The following is a 16,119-nucleotide window of genomic DNA, read 5'->3' on the forward strand; positions in this document are numbered from 1 at the left end:
GGGGAAATTATGCCATTACCTGAAAACAAACAATGGTGATCCTAGTGGAACAGCTGACATTTGCCACATCCTAGGAGGCCTATTCTCTTCAGTTGTTCTCCTGTGAAATTGCAGCGTGCGACACATCTCTACAAGCTTTCAGAAGCAGAAAAAAACGAGTCTGCGGCTGAATGTGATGGACTGGGCCAATCTGTGAGCGAATGTGTGTAGTTGTTTTGTCTGTGCATGTGCCAGATTCCACGCCGACGTGACAGCTCGAAAAGAAAACCGAATACAACACACCCTGAACAAATATGTTACCCAACAGATACTTGTGTATAAGGGAAACGAGAGAGCGAGATGGAAGGATGGAGGGTAAAGAGGGAGGCAGGGGGGTGGTTCAACGGCCAAGGCAATATATTATCGCTCAAACTCTCTCCAGCCCTTGGATTAAAATGGCCTCCAGTGGTAGAGATGGGAGGAAGAACTCTCCCCTTCGCTCTCTCTCTTTCTTTCTTCCTCTCTTGTTTTTCTCATTTGGAGTTTGGAGGCTGCAGCTACCGGCCCATAAATCACACTCTTACTGGTGTGGATATGAGCCGAAGCCTAATGGTGATGACTTGCTCTTTCTTTTTCCAGTGCTTTCCCACTCCAGTGATGGGCTTTGGACACAGTTCATTAACTTGCCACTTTTCAGCGCTCCTGCTACTCACTGTCCTGAGCCTATTAGGGCAAGGGGGAACTTTTAATTTCATATGTTCTTCAACCCTTCAAGGGTTTTTCCTCTTCAGTGGCCATTGTCTGGCATAATGCAGTTCTCTCTATTGTGAGAGTATTACTCTCGCTATCTCAAGGTCTGCTGCTGACATGGCTCTGTATAGGTAGCCTTTGTATTTCTACTAGGGGAGAATTGAGTGCCTCTGCATGTAGCAACGATATATACCACAGGATCTTTTTTAGACCTCATGAAGACTGGAATCACTGACCAGGTTATCTGATAGAAAATGCAAAATAGGACAGCTTGAAAGTTCTTCAGAGACAGCTGACATAGATCAAAGAACTCCCAGAGACACAAAACGTAAGTTGTTTCTAAACAACATAAGACAGTAAAAAATGTTAAGGTCAAACCATTTTTGTTTTGTCTAGTTAGTGAAAGCCATCAGGAGCTTTCCTTAGTTTGAAGGCTTGGAGGTCAAAACGTGGTCAAAGACAAGTTCCTCGATGCATAGCTAATGAAGAAGGTCCCAATGAGATTCCCATTGATCTGAGCTTTTTGGTAGAAGAAGAGGGCCCAGAGCTCGCGCACCAACAGCACTCCACAAGAAAAGGGATTGATTCTCCGCAGATGGTGAAGAAGCGTGACAGAAAGCGCCCAAAAAGCCAGCTTAGGAGGGACGACTCTACAGGGATGCGAGTGTGAAACCCGAGCGTATCGCTCTCTCCAATTCTCTCCCTTTCGTTTGCTCCCTCACTCTTTTGAGGACAGCAAGGAATCAAACAGGCTTCTGTGATCACACATAATCTTTTATGTGCCTTTGGCTTCGCTCTGGCCTACTACAGAAACCTCTCTATACGGCCTCTTCAGTTAGAGCACGTGGTTTGCACTGCCAAGGCAGAGACTCAAGTATAACTAGTGTTCCCTGCTAAACTGCCTACCACCTGTGGTGGCTGTCTCTAGAGAAATAGGAGCTTCTTCATGTTGAGCCTTTGGTAGCCACATGCACGTTGAGCCATATGTAGCCACATTGAATCGGGGGAATGAAGCTCTCGCCAGCAAGCTTTGACATTGTGTTGGATATGTTACCACTAAAGTGCTATTCAGAAAAAACAACAGGATTTCTGGGCGTTTCTTTACGACAAAGTAGTAAGCTGTTTGAATCCTCTGTACGAGATGGGTTATTACTCTGGCTGATCTTAGTCTTAGATCAGTTATGGTGGGATGTCCAGGCAGCTCACCTGTGCAGGGTCCCTGATTCTGGATCAGCAGGTGCTCCTGCCTTTCGCACCTGTCCTTCTTCATCTCACACTCGTTGCTGTAGGTCTTCCCATCTGAGCCACACACCTGAGGAGAATTGTAGTCATACGCATATGAATGCTGGAACATAGCAGCGTGCTATAGCAATTTCCTTTCAAAGTACAGTGGCTTGCGAAAGTATTCACCCCCCTTTGGCATTTTTCCTATTTTGTTGCCTTACAATTTGGAATTAAAATTGATTTTTTGGGGGGTTTGTACCATTTGATTTACACAACATGCCTACCACTTTGAAGATGCAAAATATTTTTTATTGTGAAACAAACAAGAAATAAGACAAAAAAAACGGAAAACTTGAGCGTACATAACTATTCACCCCCCCAAAGTCAATACTTTGTAGAGCCTCCTTTTGCAGCAATTACAGCTGCAAGTCTCTTGGGGTATGTCTCTATAAGCTTGGCACATCTAGCCACTGGGATTTTTGCCCATTCTTCAAGGCAAAACTGCTCCAGCTCCTTCAAGTTGGATGGGTTCCGCTGGTGTACAGCAATCTTTAAGTCATACCACAGACTTTCAATTGGATTGAGGTCTGGGCTTTGACTAGGCCATTCCAAGACATTTAAATGTTTCCCCTTAAATCACTCGAGTGTTGCTTTAGCAGTGTGCTTAGGGTCATTGTCCTACTGGAAGGTGAACCTCCATCCCAGTCTCAAATCTCTTGAAGACAAACAGGTTTCCCTCAAGAATTTCCCTGTATTTAGCGCCATCCATCATTCCTTCAATTCTGACCAGTTTCCCAGTCCCTGCCGATGAAAAACATCCCCACAGCTTGATGCTGCCACCACCGTGCTTCACTGTGGGGATGGTGTTCTCGGGGTGATGAGAGGTGTTGGGTTTGCGCCAGACATAGCATTTTCCTTGATGGCCAAAAACCTCAATTTTAGTCTCAACTGACCAGAGTACCTTCTTCCATATGTTTGGGGAGTCTCCCACATGCCTTTCGGCGAACACCAAATGTGTTTGCTTATTTCTTTCTTTAAGCAATGGCTTTTTTCTGGCCACTCTTCCGTAAAGCCCAGCTCTGTGGAGTGTACGGCTTAAAGTGGTCCTATGGACGGATACTCCAATCTCCGCTGTGGAGCTTTGCAGCTCCTTCAGGGTTATCTTTGGTCTCTTTGTCGCCTCTCTGATTAATGCCCTCCTTGCCTGGTCCGTGAGTTTTGGTGGGCGGCCCTCTCTTGGCAGGTTTGTTGTGGTGCCATATTATTTCAATTTATTAATAATGGATTGAAATGGTGCTCCGTGGGATGTTGAAAGTTTCTGATATTTTTTTATAACCCAACCCTGATCTGTACTTCTCCACAACTTTGTCCCTGACCTGTTTGGAGAGCTCCTTGGTCTTCATGGTGCCGCTTGCTTGGTGGTGCCCCTTGCTTAGTGGTGTTGCCGACTCTGGGGCCTTTCAGAACAGGTGTATATATACAGAGATCATGTGACACTTAGATTGCACACAGGTGGTCTTTATTTAACTAATTATGTGACTTCTGAAGGTAATTGGTTGCACCAGATCTTATTTAGGGGCTTCATAGCAAAGGGGGTGAATACATATGAACGCACCACTTTTCCCTTATTTATTTTTTAGAATTTTTTGAAACAAGTTATTTTTTTAATTTCACTTCACCAATTTGGACAATTTTGTGTATGTCCATTACATGATATCCAAATAAAAATCCATTTAAATTACAGGTTATAATGCAACAAAATAGGAAAAACTCCAAGAGGGATGAATACTTTTGCAAGGCACTGTACATCGTTAATTTTCAAACCACGCAACATTGCATGAAGTTCAATCTCAATATGAAAATTAAATTGCACTGATATTGACAGAATGTAAATGTCAGATGTCATGCATTCATTACCTAGGAATTACATAGGCTTGCTTGAAATGAAAACCACCACTATTTAAGTAAAACCCACATACATGGTTGTTGTTGGGAAGGCTAACCAGGAGGTGAAGGCTTACCAGGTTGCGAGGCACGCGATTGCAGTCGAAGTCACAGACACAGCGGTCATCCTCTGTGTCCTCGTCCCACGAGCCTCCAAACGTACGACACCTGTCCTGTTCGCAGCTCTCAACACCTGAGGCCGACCCTCCTGAACCACACTCTGCAAAGACCACACACATACAGAGAAAACATTTAAATAGTTATTAACAGCCCAGCACAAATACACATTTAAAGAAACCCTAACCTTTTCATACAGCAGTAAAAATGCCTTCCATCTTTGTCATCCCCCCCCAAAAAAAGTTAAAGCTGAGTTCTTGGCAGAGTGTTTATATATTCAGAGCACGCCACCTTTGGATATTGGAATTTCCTTCACGTTGGCACTGAGATTGAACCAAAGGCGCTGCTTGAAGTACAATATAATGACCAACCATGGAGAGGACCTGCGATTGACAAAATAAATTAGGCACAACATTGCCACCAGTGAGGCATCCTTTACATTTCAATTAAAGCTGAAGATAGAGGGAGGAGGAAAATATTACCACTTGCCTCCCTGCGAGGGGGAATCAATGCAAGAGCCTGTTTCATGGACACAGATTTCCTGATATGAGGAAGCCACTAATTGCACAGTGTTCTGTAAGATCCAATTATCAATCCACTCCAGTAGTGCTGAACGATTAGTGCTTTTTGAGGTCGGTTCTGTTTCGATTCAATTATAAAAATTATTATTATTTTTTAGTTTCATATACAGTGAGGGAAAAAAGTATTTGATCCCCTGCTGATTTTGTACGTTTGCCCACTGACAAAGAAATGATCAGTCTATAATTTTAATGGTAGGTTTATTTGAACAGTGAGTGACAGAATAACAACCAAAAAAATCCAGAAAAACGCATGTCAAAAATGTTATAAATTGATTTGCATTTTAATGAGGGAAATAAGTATTTGACCCCTCTCAATCAGAAAGATTTCTGGCTCCCAGGTGTCTTTTATACAGGTAACGAGCTGAGATTAGGAGCACACTCTTAAAGGGAGTGCTCCTAATCTCAGTTTGTTACCTGTATAAAAGACACCTGTCCACAGAAGCAATCAATCAATCAGATTCCAAACTCTCCACCATGGCCAAGACCAAAGAGCTCTCCAAGGATGTTAGGGACAAGATATTAGACCTACACAAGGCTGGAATGGGCTACAAGACCATCGCCAAACAGCTTGGTGAGAAGGTGACAACAGTTGGTGCGATTATTCACAAATGGAAGAAACACAAAATAACTGTCAATCTCCCTCGGCCTGGGGCTCCATGCAAGATCTCACCTCGTGGAGTTGCAATGATCATGAGATCAGTTATGAACCAGCCCAGAACTACACGGGAGGATCTTGTCAATGATCTCAAGGCAGCTGGGACCATAGTCACCAAGAAAACAATTGGTAACACACTACGCCGTGAAGGACTGAAATCCTGCAGCGCCTGCAAGGTCCCCCTGCTCAAGAAAGCACGTATACAGGCCCGTCTGAAGTTTGCCAATGAACATCTGAATGATTCAGAGGAGAACTGGGTGAAAGTGTTGTGGTCAGATGAGACCAAAATCAAGCTCTTTGGCATCAACTCAACTCGTCGTGTTTGGAGGAGGAGGAATGCTGCCTATGACCCCAAGAACACCATCCCCACCGTCAAACATGGAGGTGGAAACATTATGCTTTGGGGTTGTTTTTCTGCTAAGGGGACAGGACAACTTCACCACATCAAAGGGACGATGGACGGGGCCATGTACTGTCAAATCTTGGGTGAGAACCTCCTTCCCTCAGCCAGGATATTGAAAATGGGTCGTGGATGGGTATTCCAGCATGACAATGACCCAAAACACACGGCCAAGGCAACAAAGGAGTGGCTCAAGAAGAAGCACATTAAGGTCCTGGAGTGGCCTAGCCAGTCTCCAGACCTTAATTCCATAGAAAATCTGTGGAGGGAACTGAAGGTTTGAGTTGCCAAACATCCGCCTCGAAACCTTAATGACTTGGAGAAGATCTGCAAAGAGGAGTGGTACAAAATCCCTCCTGAGATGTGTGCAAACCTGGTGGCCAACTACAAGAAACGTCTGACCTCTATGATTGCCAACAAGGGTTTTGCCACCAAGTACTCAGTCATGTTTTGCAGAGGGGTCAAATACTTATTTCCCTCATTAAAATGCAAATCAATTTATAACATTTTTGACATGCGTTTTTCTGGATTTTTTTGTTGTTATTCTGTCTCTCACTGTTCAAATAAAACTAACATTAAAATTATAGACTGATCATGTCTTTGTCAGTGGGCAAACGTACAAAATCAGCAGGGGATCAAATACTTTTTTCCCTCACTGTATATATACACTGCTCAAAAAAATTAAGGGAACACTTAAACAACACAATGTAACTCCAAGTCAATCACACTTCTGTGAAATCAAACTGTCCACTTAGGAAGCAACACAGATTGACAATAAATTTCACATGCTGTTGTGCAAATGGAATAGACAACAGGTGGAAATTATAGGCAATTAGCATGACACCCCCAATAAAGAAGTGGTTCTGCAGGTGGTGACCACAAACCACTTCTCAGTTCCTATACTTCCTGGCTGATGTTTTGGTCACTTTTGAATGCTGGTGGTGCTTTCACTCTAGTGGTAGCATGAGACGGAGTCTACAACCCACACAAGTGGCTCAGGTAGTGCAGCTCATCCAGGATGGCACATCAATGCGAGCTGTGGCAAGAAGGTTTGCTGTGTCTGTCAGCGTAGTGTCCAGAGCATGGAGGCGCTGCCAGGAGACAGGCCAGTACATCAGGAGACGTGGAGGAGGCCGTAGGAGGGCAACAACCCAGCAGCAGGACCGCTACCTCTGCCTTTGTGCAAGGAGGAGCAGGAGGAGCACTGCCAGAGCCCTGCAAAATGACCTCCAGCAGGCCACAAATGTGCATGTGTCTGCTCAAACGGTCAGAAACAGACTCCATGAGGGTTGTATGAGGGCCCGACGTCCACAGGTGGGGGTTGTGCTTACAGCCCAACACCGTGCAGGACGTTTGGCATTTGCCAGAGAACACCAAGATTGGCAAATTCGCAACTGGCGCCCTGTGCTCTTCACAGATGAAAGCAGGTTCACACTGAGCACATGTGACAGACGTGACAGAGTCTGGAGACGCCGTGGAGAGCGTTCTGCTGCCTGCAACATCCTCCAGCATGACCGGTTTGGCGGTGGGTCAGTCATGGTGTGGGGTGGCATTTCTTTGGGGGGCCGCACAGCCCTCCATGTGCTCGCCAGAGGTAGCCTGACTGCCATTAGGTACCGCGATGAGATCCTCAGACCCCTTGTGAGACCATATGCTGGTGCGGTTGGCCCTGGGTTCCTCCTAAAGCAAGACAATGCTAGACCTCATGTGGCTGGAGTGTGTCAGCAGTTCCTGCAAGAGGAAGGCATTGATGCTATGGACTGGCCCGCCCGTTCCCCAGACCTGAATCCAATTGAGCACATCTGGGACATCATGTCTCGCTCCATCCACCAACGCCACGTTGCACCACAGACTGTCCAGGAGTTGGCGGATGCTTTAGTCCAGGTCTGGGAGGAGATCCCTCAGGAGACCATCTGCCACCTCATCAGGAGCATGCCCAGGCGTTGTAGGGAGGTCATACAGGCACGTGGAGGCCACACACACTACTGAGCCTCATTTTGACTCGTTCTAATGACATTACATCAAAGTTGGATCAGCCTGTAGTGTGGTTTTCCACTTTAATTTTGAGGGTGACTCCAAATCCAGACCTCCATGGGTTGATACATTTTATCCATTGATAATTGTTGTGTGATTTTGTTGTCAGCACATTCAACTATGTAAAGAAAAAAGTATTTATTAAGATTATTTCATTCATTCAGATCTAGGATGTGTTGTTTAAGTGTTCCCTTTATTTTTTTGAGCAGTGTATATATTTTTTTACATTTAATGGACTATGCATTATGTGGGTTGAATGCCCTAACAAAACATAACATTTTTAAAATAAAAGTCCCATGATGGTAGTGAGTGCCCATGACTGCTTATCACTTACTAAACCATTAGTTATTCACACTACTTTAATAAAATAGTTTCGTTCTTGTGTATTTTACATTTGTTTTATTTAATGACATTATTTCATTCCAAGTCATCATCTCATCTCTATAGAGCTGCTGCCTATGCTGTCTGACAAAATCACTATTTTAGTAGTTTTTCAAAATAAATAAGGCATACTTTTATGACTGCTGAATAAAACTATTAAATCACTTAGATCATGTATTTTCAGGTAGAGATACCTCAAAGAAACTGCTCTATGTATCCCCTCTTGTTCTTGCATATGATCTGATTTATCTCTAGAGAAACTGCAGTGCAATGTGCACATTGAGCTCACAGACAAAAAAAGAACGAAATGTAATTCAAATAATTGAACCGATGTCGGTCAATAAGTTGTTTAAAAACCGAAAAATAACAGACTTTTCTCCAGACTTCCGCTAAAAGTAATTCAGATGCTTTTTGTATTGGTGACTGTGGAATGTAAACTTTCGATTTACTGTAAAACAGTAAACTTCACTGGATCAAAAAGGCCTTTTTAAAGAGCTGTCCTTGTAACATTTTTTATTTATTTTTAATGGCACTTCAGAGAGCGGTAACAAGGACAAACGACGAGCCTGAATTATTTCCAAAGATCGGAGACTTAGAAAGCTGAAACATTGAACAAATATATTGGAATAGATATTCCATAGAAAGAATATACAGTGCCTTCAGAAAGTATTCACACACCTTGACTTTTTCCACATTTTGTTGTGTTATAGCCTGAATTTAAAATTGATTAAATTGAGATTCTGTGTCACTGGCCTACAGTGGAATTATGTTTTTCAAATAAACTAAACATGAAAAGCTGAAATGTCTTGAGTCATTAAGTATTCAACCCCTTTGTTATGGCAAGCCTAAATTAGATAAAATGTGCTTATCAAGTCACATAATACATTGCAGGGACTCACTGTGTGCAATAATAGTGTTTAACATGATTTTTGAATGACTGCCTCATCTCTGTACCCCACACATACAATTATCTGTAAGGTCCCTCAGTCGAGCAGTGAATTTCAAACACAGATTCAACCACAAAGACCAGGGAGGTTTTCCAATGCCTCGCATAGAAGGTCACCTATTGGCAGATGGGTATAAAAAATAGAAACATTGAAAAGCCAGCCCTTTGAGCATGGTGAAGTTATTAATTACACTTTGGATGGTTTATCAATACACCCAGTCACTACAAAGACACAGGTGTCCTTCCTAACTCAGTTGCCGGAGAGGAAGGAAACTGCTCAGGGATTTCACCATGAGGCCAATGGTGACTTTAAAACAGTTACAGAGTTGAATGGCTATTATAGGAGAAAACAACATTGTTGTTACTCCACAATAATAATCTAATTGGCAGAGTGAAAAGAAGGAAACCTGTACAAACAAAAAAATATTCCAAAACATGAATCCTGTTTTTAACAAGGCACTAAAGTAATACTGCAAAACATGTGGCAAAGCAATTCACTTTTTGTCCTGAATACAAAGTGTTACGTTTGGGGCAAATCCAATACAACACATTACTGAGTACCACTCTCCATATTTTCAAGCATAGTGGTGGCTGCATCATGTTATGGGTATCCTTGTAATCGTTAAATACTGGGGAGTTTTTTAAAGATAAAACACAAATGGAATGGAGCTAATCACAGGCAAAATCCTAGAGGAAAACCTGGATCAGTCTGCTTTCCACCATACACTGGGAGATGAATTCACCTTTCAGCAGGACAATAACCTAAAACACAAGTCCAAATCTACACTGGAGTTGCTTACAAAGAAGACAGTGAATGTTCCTGAGTGGCCGAGTTACAGTTTTGACTTAAATCTACTTGAAAATGTATGGCAAGACCTGAAAAATGGTCTAGCAATGATCAACAACCAATTTGACAGAGCTTAAATAATTTTGAAAATAATAAAATGGGCAAATGTTGTACAATCCAGGTGTGGAAAGCTCTTAGAGGTTTACCCAGAAAGACTCGAACGAACCCACAACCCTGGCGTTGCAAGCGCCATGCTCTACCAACTGAGCTACAGGGGGCCTGCATCTATGATGCAAGTTATCCTTTTGATATTCTCCAGACCAGTTATAATGCAATATTGTACAACATTTAAAACAAGATGTACAGTACTAGGAAGCCCAAATGCTTCTTTCGACCGTTCGACTCACTCCCATCTGTATTGACGGGGTGCTGTAGCAAGGCCTCCACTGGCCCTAATGGGTAAATCAATGGTGTAGTCGTGGAAGTGCCACTTAGCATAACCCATTTTCTTAAGTGGATTATGGGGCAGGTCACACTGTAACGGGCGGTGCAGGGACAAGAGGAGCAGCAGTCCGTCCCCTCGGCCTGATATGGGTCATCAGCAATGGGCTCTGACATGCTCGAGGGGTCGATACAGTGGAAGGGCATTCACTTTATTAGCCCCACACACACAGTGAACAATGGAGGAACTCCAGAGGCCAGGGGTATCAAGGAGGGTACACATCAAACTCAAAACAAAGACTGTCTCCTTCTCTTTTTTTTTTATGCCCAAGACCGTACAAAACAATTGAAACCGAATCCAATTGTTAGGATTCGCTATCATTGTGACTGTGTTGATTATGATAAATGGAGATGATAAAAAAGGATTGTGAAATGGATTTGATACCAATATATGAGAGGCCATTTTGTGAGTCTTCTAAAGTTTAAAATAAAACCTAAGAAATTGAATAAATACAAGTTAAGAGAGGGAGGGAGTTAAGCGAAGGAGGGGGGCACCAATTAGCTGTTGGTCTTTGATGTGGCTGTCACCCGCACTGCCTATGAACCTTTTAATTAGCAGGGAAGATGTCTGCATCAGCTATTCTCCCAGCACCCATGTCTGCCTGCTCCTTTTACTCAATCATGTCATAACCAGAATCCGTTTAGCCAAGGGATCTCCATTAAGATGAGCAAATACAGTACGGTGGAGACTCTGGAGAGAGGAGAAAATAAAATAATAAACCATTTTTTCTTGCTCTATTTTAAAGAAGGGCTGGGAATTGTCTGAGCAAATAAAAACGGTAGAAGCAATAGAGGAAGCAATGTGTGATTTACTAATAAGATGAGGTGATGACTAGAGGGAGGGAAGAAGTAGAGAGGATATAAAGGTGGATTATGGGAGGTAAAGTAGAGAAAGGGGTGTGAACTTCGGAAGAACATGGCCCGAGTCACCTCAATACTATCAATATCAGGACCAGGACACACTCCTGTCTGTAAAAAAACACTGTACCAATATCATGACCTGTGTGAATTTCAACATGACCATTTGTCATCTGTCACAAGTCCCCTTTGTGTGCGCGTGTTTGCACGTCTCCGTACTAGGGCTGGGAATTGCCAGGGACCTCACAATACAATATTATCATGATATTTAGGTGCCGATACGATATGTATTGCAATTCTCACAATTCTACATGTATTGCGATTCGATACTGTGATTTTTATTGCGATTCAATGTTCCAAACATATTGCTCACCATGTCTGCTGCAGAAGGACAAGAGAGCCATAAGAAAACGAGTTTTGATCAGTCATGGAAATAAAAGTGCTGGAAAATTGTCTCCCTATTTAAAAAGAAGATGGAGAACAAGCTACAAAGGAAAAATACTGGAGTTTTGGTGCAGTTACAGCCAACGAGCGCAAAAATAATATTGCGATATTGTCAAAACTATACAATATATTGTCAAAAGTAATATCCCCATATGTAACCAGTGGTGTAAAGTACTTAAGTAAAAATTATTGAAAGTACTACTTAAGTAGTTTTTTGGGGTATCTGTACTTTACTATCTATATTTTTGACAACTTTTACTTTACTACACTCCTAAAGAAAATGATGTACTTTTTACTCCATACATTTTCCCTGACACACAAAAGTACTAGTTGCATTTTGAATGCTTAGCAGGACAGGAAAATGGTCTAATTCACACACTTATCAAGAGAACATCCCTGGTCATCCCTACTTCCTCTGATCTAGCGGACTCACTAAACCCATGCTTCGTTTGTAAATGATGTCTGAGTGTTGGAGCGTGCCCCTGGCTATCCGTAAAAAATAAAAATAAATAAAAAATTGTGCTGTCTGGTTTGCTTAATATAAGGAATTTTTTATAATTTATACTTTTACTTTTGATACTTAAGTATATTTTAGCAGTTACATTTACTTTTGATACTTACGTGTATTTGAAACCAAATACTTTTAGACTTATACTCAAGTAGGATTTTACTAGGTGACTTCCACTTTTACTTGAGTCATTTTCTATTAAGGTATCTTTACTTTTACTCAAGTATGACAATTGGGTACTTTTTCCACAACTGTATGTAACTATATAGATTTTCCCCCCATCACTACTGCATACGTCTGTGTGTGTGTTTTGAAGTGTATTAGGGGGGATCGAAAACAGTGTGGCCTTGGTCGGCCCAGACACGCTGGTGGCTTGTTGCTCCAGACTTTTGTTTGTTTTCACACCATTTGTCAGCCCTTCAGACAGACTGCTGTTGAAGGATGTGACAGCGCGTTAGTCCAAATAAACCCCCGCTACATAAAGAAGAATGGAGTGACAGGGAGAAGAGAGTGAGAGAAAGAGGGAAAGTTTCTTAGCGAGATAGATGCAAGCGCTGGTTATGGATGGATGGCTGCGAAGGAGGAAAAAGCCCCTGATCTGCTTTTGATGAGCTCTTTTCCACATCTCTCTCTCCCTCCCTCTCTCTCTCTCCCTCCGTATTCGGGGGTGCATAGTTCATCGCCTGTGCATCACCGTGTGATATCCTCACCCATAATCCTGTTTAGTAAATGTGTATTCAATTAAAACCGTCCTGGGCCCCAAGGTGATACACTATGCTCACCCGCCACTTTGTCAGTGTCAACAAAGAAGCTGAGCCCGGGCCTACCAGAGTGTGAAATTAAACAGGTGATAAATTCTCCCTGTACAGCCAATGGTGGGAACACTGTCATTTTTCATTACCACTAAATAAAAGAGTGAGAAAACACTTCCATTTCTCCTCGTGACTAATGAATATGTTTTTTAAGTTGGGTCTAAATAAACAAATAAATCACTTGTTCAATTTGCCGGAGTTGGAGAATTCTACCAGTACTAAGCTACTACTAGAACTACCCCATGAACAAAGCCCTGGCTTCTAGTTGAAAGGGGGGTTGTGGGTTAGTTATCTATTAGAGGGGCAAGAGGAATGGTGACAAGGCGTGGAACAACGATATGGGGCACAATGTGTGTGTGTACAGTGGCTTGCGAAAGTATTCTCCAATTCTGTTGCCTTACAACTTGGAATTAAAATGGATTTTTGGGGGGTTTGTACCATTTGATTTACACAACATGCCTACCACTTTGAAGATGCAAAATATATTTTTATTGTTAAACAGATAAGAAATAAGACAAAAAAACTGAAAACTTGAGCGTGCATAACTATGTACAGTGCAAGGCACTGTATTTGTCTGAGTGTGTGTATATACTATAGGTGCTGCGTGTGCATATAATGATGATATGGGGCACAGTGTGTGTGTGTGTGTATGTGTCTGAGTGTGTGTATATACTATAGGTGCTGTGTGTGAGTAAAATGATGATATGGGGAACAGTTTATTTGTGTGTGTGTATTATATGTGCAGTGTGTGTGTATCATGGCACATTTCTTTCTGCTACACATACAAAAGGTTACTTGACTCAGTCTATGAGATTATGTTAAATCGACCACGACCAGCTGGGAGTTAAGAGCTGGCGAGCAGAGCTGGCCGTAAACAGTAGAGTAGACAACGGCTCAGTGAGAGAGAGAACAAATCCCAGGACAGACTACTCTCACCCATTTACCCCCTTCCTCCCTCTGTCCATCTCTCAGTCTCTCCATCTCGCTATTTCTCTACCCCTCCATCCCTATATCTCTCTCTCCCCCTCTTTCCAACTCACCATCTCTCCATTTTCCCCCTATCAACCATCCCCCCTATCCACCTCTCCATTTTCCCCGTCTATTTCCCCCTTCTCCATCTCTCTCATAATTTCTGGCAGGTGAAACCTGCTCTGTGTTCACACCTCCTCAAACGATGATAGTCTCGGTGACGGTGACTACGTCTGGCCACAAGGGACTATCGGTGACGTTGTCTGCATGACAACCGTACGGTGACAAAGAAACCAAGAGAGAGGGCTGATTGTCACACAGAGGAGAGGAGTAGAAGCTCTGGAACTGTGCCAGTAGGACAGAGGAGAGCAGCTCCACAAAGGGTTTACGTTGTGAACTAGGCTGCCACTTGTGAAGCAAGTCATGTATAAAAAAGCACTCTGTCTCAAAGTTGAGATTTTCTCTTCACGATTAGTAGTGACCACAAGTTTATCTTTCCCTGACGATGGGAGATACTTACAGTATCAATAGGGATTGATCAACATCACCAGCTATCAACAGTACAGTGGGGAGAACAAGTATTTGATACACTTTTCCTACTTACAAAGCATGTAGAGGTCTGTAATTTGTATCATAGGTACACTTCAACTGTGAGAGACAGAATCTAAAACAATCCAGAAAATCACATTGTATGATTTTTAAGTAATTAATTTGCATTTTATTGCATGACATAAGTATTTGATCACCTACCAACCAGTAAGAATTCCGGCTCTCACAGACCTGTTAGTTTTTCTTTAAGAAGCCCTCCTGTTCTCCACTCATTACCTGTATTAACTGCACCTGTTTGAACTCGTTACCTGCATAAAATACACCTGTCCACACACTCAATCAAACAGACTCCAACCTCTCCACAATGGCCAAGACCAGAGAGCTGTGTAAGGACATCAGGGATAAAATTGTAGACCTGCACAAGGCTGGGATGGGCTACAGGACAATAGGCAAGCAGCTTGGTGAGAAGGCAACAACTGTTAGCGCAATTATTAGAAAATGGAAGAAGTTCAAGATGACGATCAATCACCTTCGGTCTGGGGCTCCATGCAAGATCTCACCTCGTGGGGCATCAATGATCATGAGGAAGGTGAGGGATCAGCCCAGAACTACACAGCAGGACCTGGTCAATGACCTGAAGAGAGCTGGGACCACAGTCTCAAAGAAAACCATTAGTAACACACTACAGCGTCATGGATTAAAATCCTGCAGCGCACGCAAGGTCCCCCTGCTCAAGCCAGCGCAAGTCCAGGCCCGTCTGAAGTTTGCCAATGACCATCTGGATGATCCAGAGGAGGAATGGAAGAAGGTCATGTGGTCTGATGAGACAAAAATATAGCTTTTTGGTCTAAACTCCACTCGCCGTGTTTGGAGGAAGAAGAAGGATGAGTACAACCCCAAGAACACCATCCCAACCGTGAAGCATGGAGGTGGGAACATCATTCTTTGGGGATGCTTTTCTGCAAAGAAGACAGGACGACTGCACCGTATTGAGGGGAGGATGGATGGGGCCATGTATCACAAGATCTTGGCCAACAACCTCCTTCCCTCAGTAAGAACATTGAAGATGGGTCGTGGCTGGGTCTTCCAGCATGACAACGACCCGAAACACACAGCCAGGGCAACTAAGGAGTGGCTCCATAAGAAGCATCTCAAGGTCCTGGAGTGGCCTAGCCAGTCTCCAGACCTGAACCCAATAGAAAATCTTTGGAGGGAGCTGAAAGTCTGTATTGCCCAGCGACAGCCCCGAAACCTGAAGGATCTGGAGAAGGTCTGTATGGAGGAGTGGGCCAAAATCCCTGCTGCAGTGTGTGCAAACCTGGTCAAGACCTACAGGAAACGTATGATCTCTGTAATTGCAAACAAAGGTTTCTGTATCAAATATTAAGTTCTGCTTTTCTGATGTATCAAATACTTATGTCATGCAATAAAATGCAAATTAATTACTTAAAAATCATACAATGTGATTTTCTGGATTTTTGTTTTAAGATTCCGTCTCTCACAGTTGAAGTGTACCTATGATAAAAATGACAGACCTCTACATGCTTTGTAAGTAGGAAAACCTGCAAAATCGGCAGTGTATCAAATACTTGTTCTCCCCACTGTAGCTCCCAAAACAAAGTGGACAATGACAGAAGTCAATGGAAAGAAAATATTATTAAAAACAGTTTTCATAATTTC

The 16,119-nt window shown here is 42.8% G+C and overlaps 1 protein-coding gene across 4 annotated transcripts in view; it reads right to left on the bottom strand.

Moving 5' to 3' along the window:
* Positions 1-16,119, bottom strand: part of LOC311149766 (agrin-like) — a 403,861-nt gene that overhangs the window by 73,239 nt on the left and 314,503 nt on the right. For all 4 annotated transcript variants that reach the window (XM_084186990.1, XM_084186988.1, XM_084186991.1 and 1 more), the window contains 2 exons: positions 3,975-4,117; positions 1,936-2,041 (listed from right to left, as the gene is read on the bottom strand). In XM_084186990.1, the coding sequence (XP_084043116.1) occupies positions 1,936-2,041; positions 3,975-4,117 (249 nt within the window). The remainder of the gene's footprint in view (positions 1-1,935; positions 2,042-3,974; positions 4,118-16,119) is intronic.

Source organism: Coregonus lavaretus (assembly GCF_964263955.1).
Source record: "Coregonus lavaretus genome assembly, chromosome: 22".
In the NCBI taxonomy this organism is placed as follows: Eukaryota; Metazoa; Chordata; class Actinopteri; order Salmoniformes; family Salmonidae; genus Coregonus; species Coregonus lavaretus.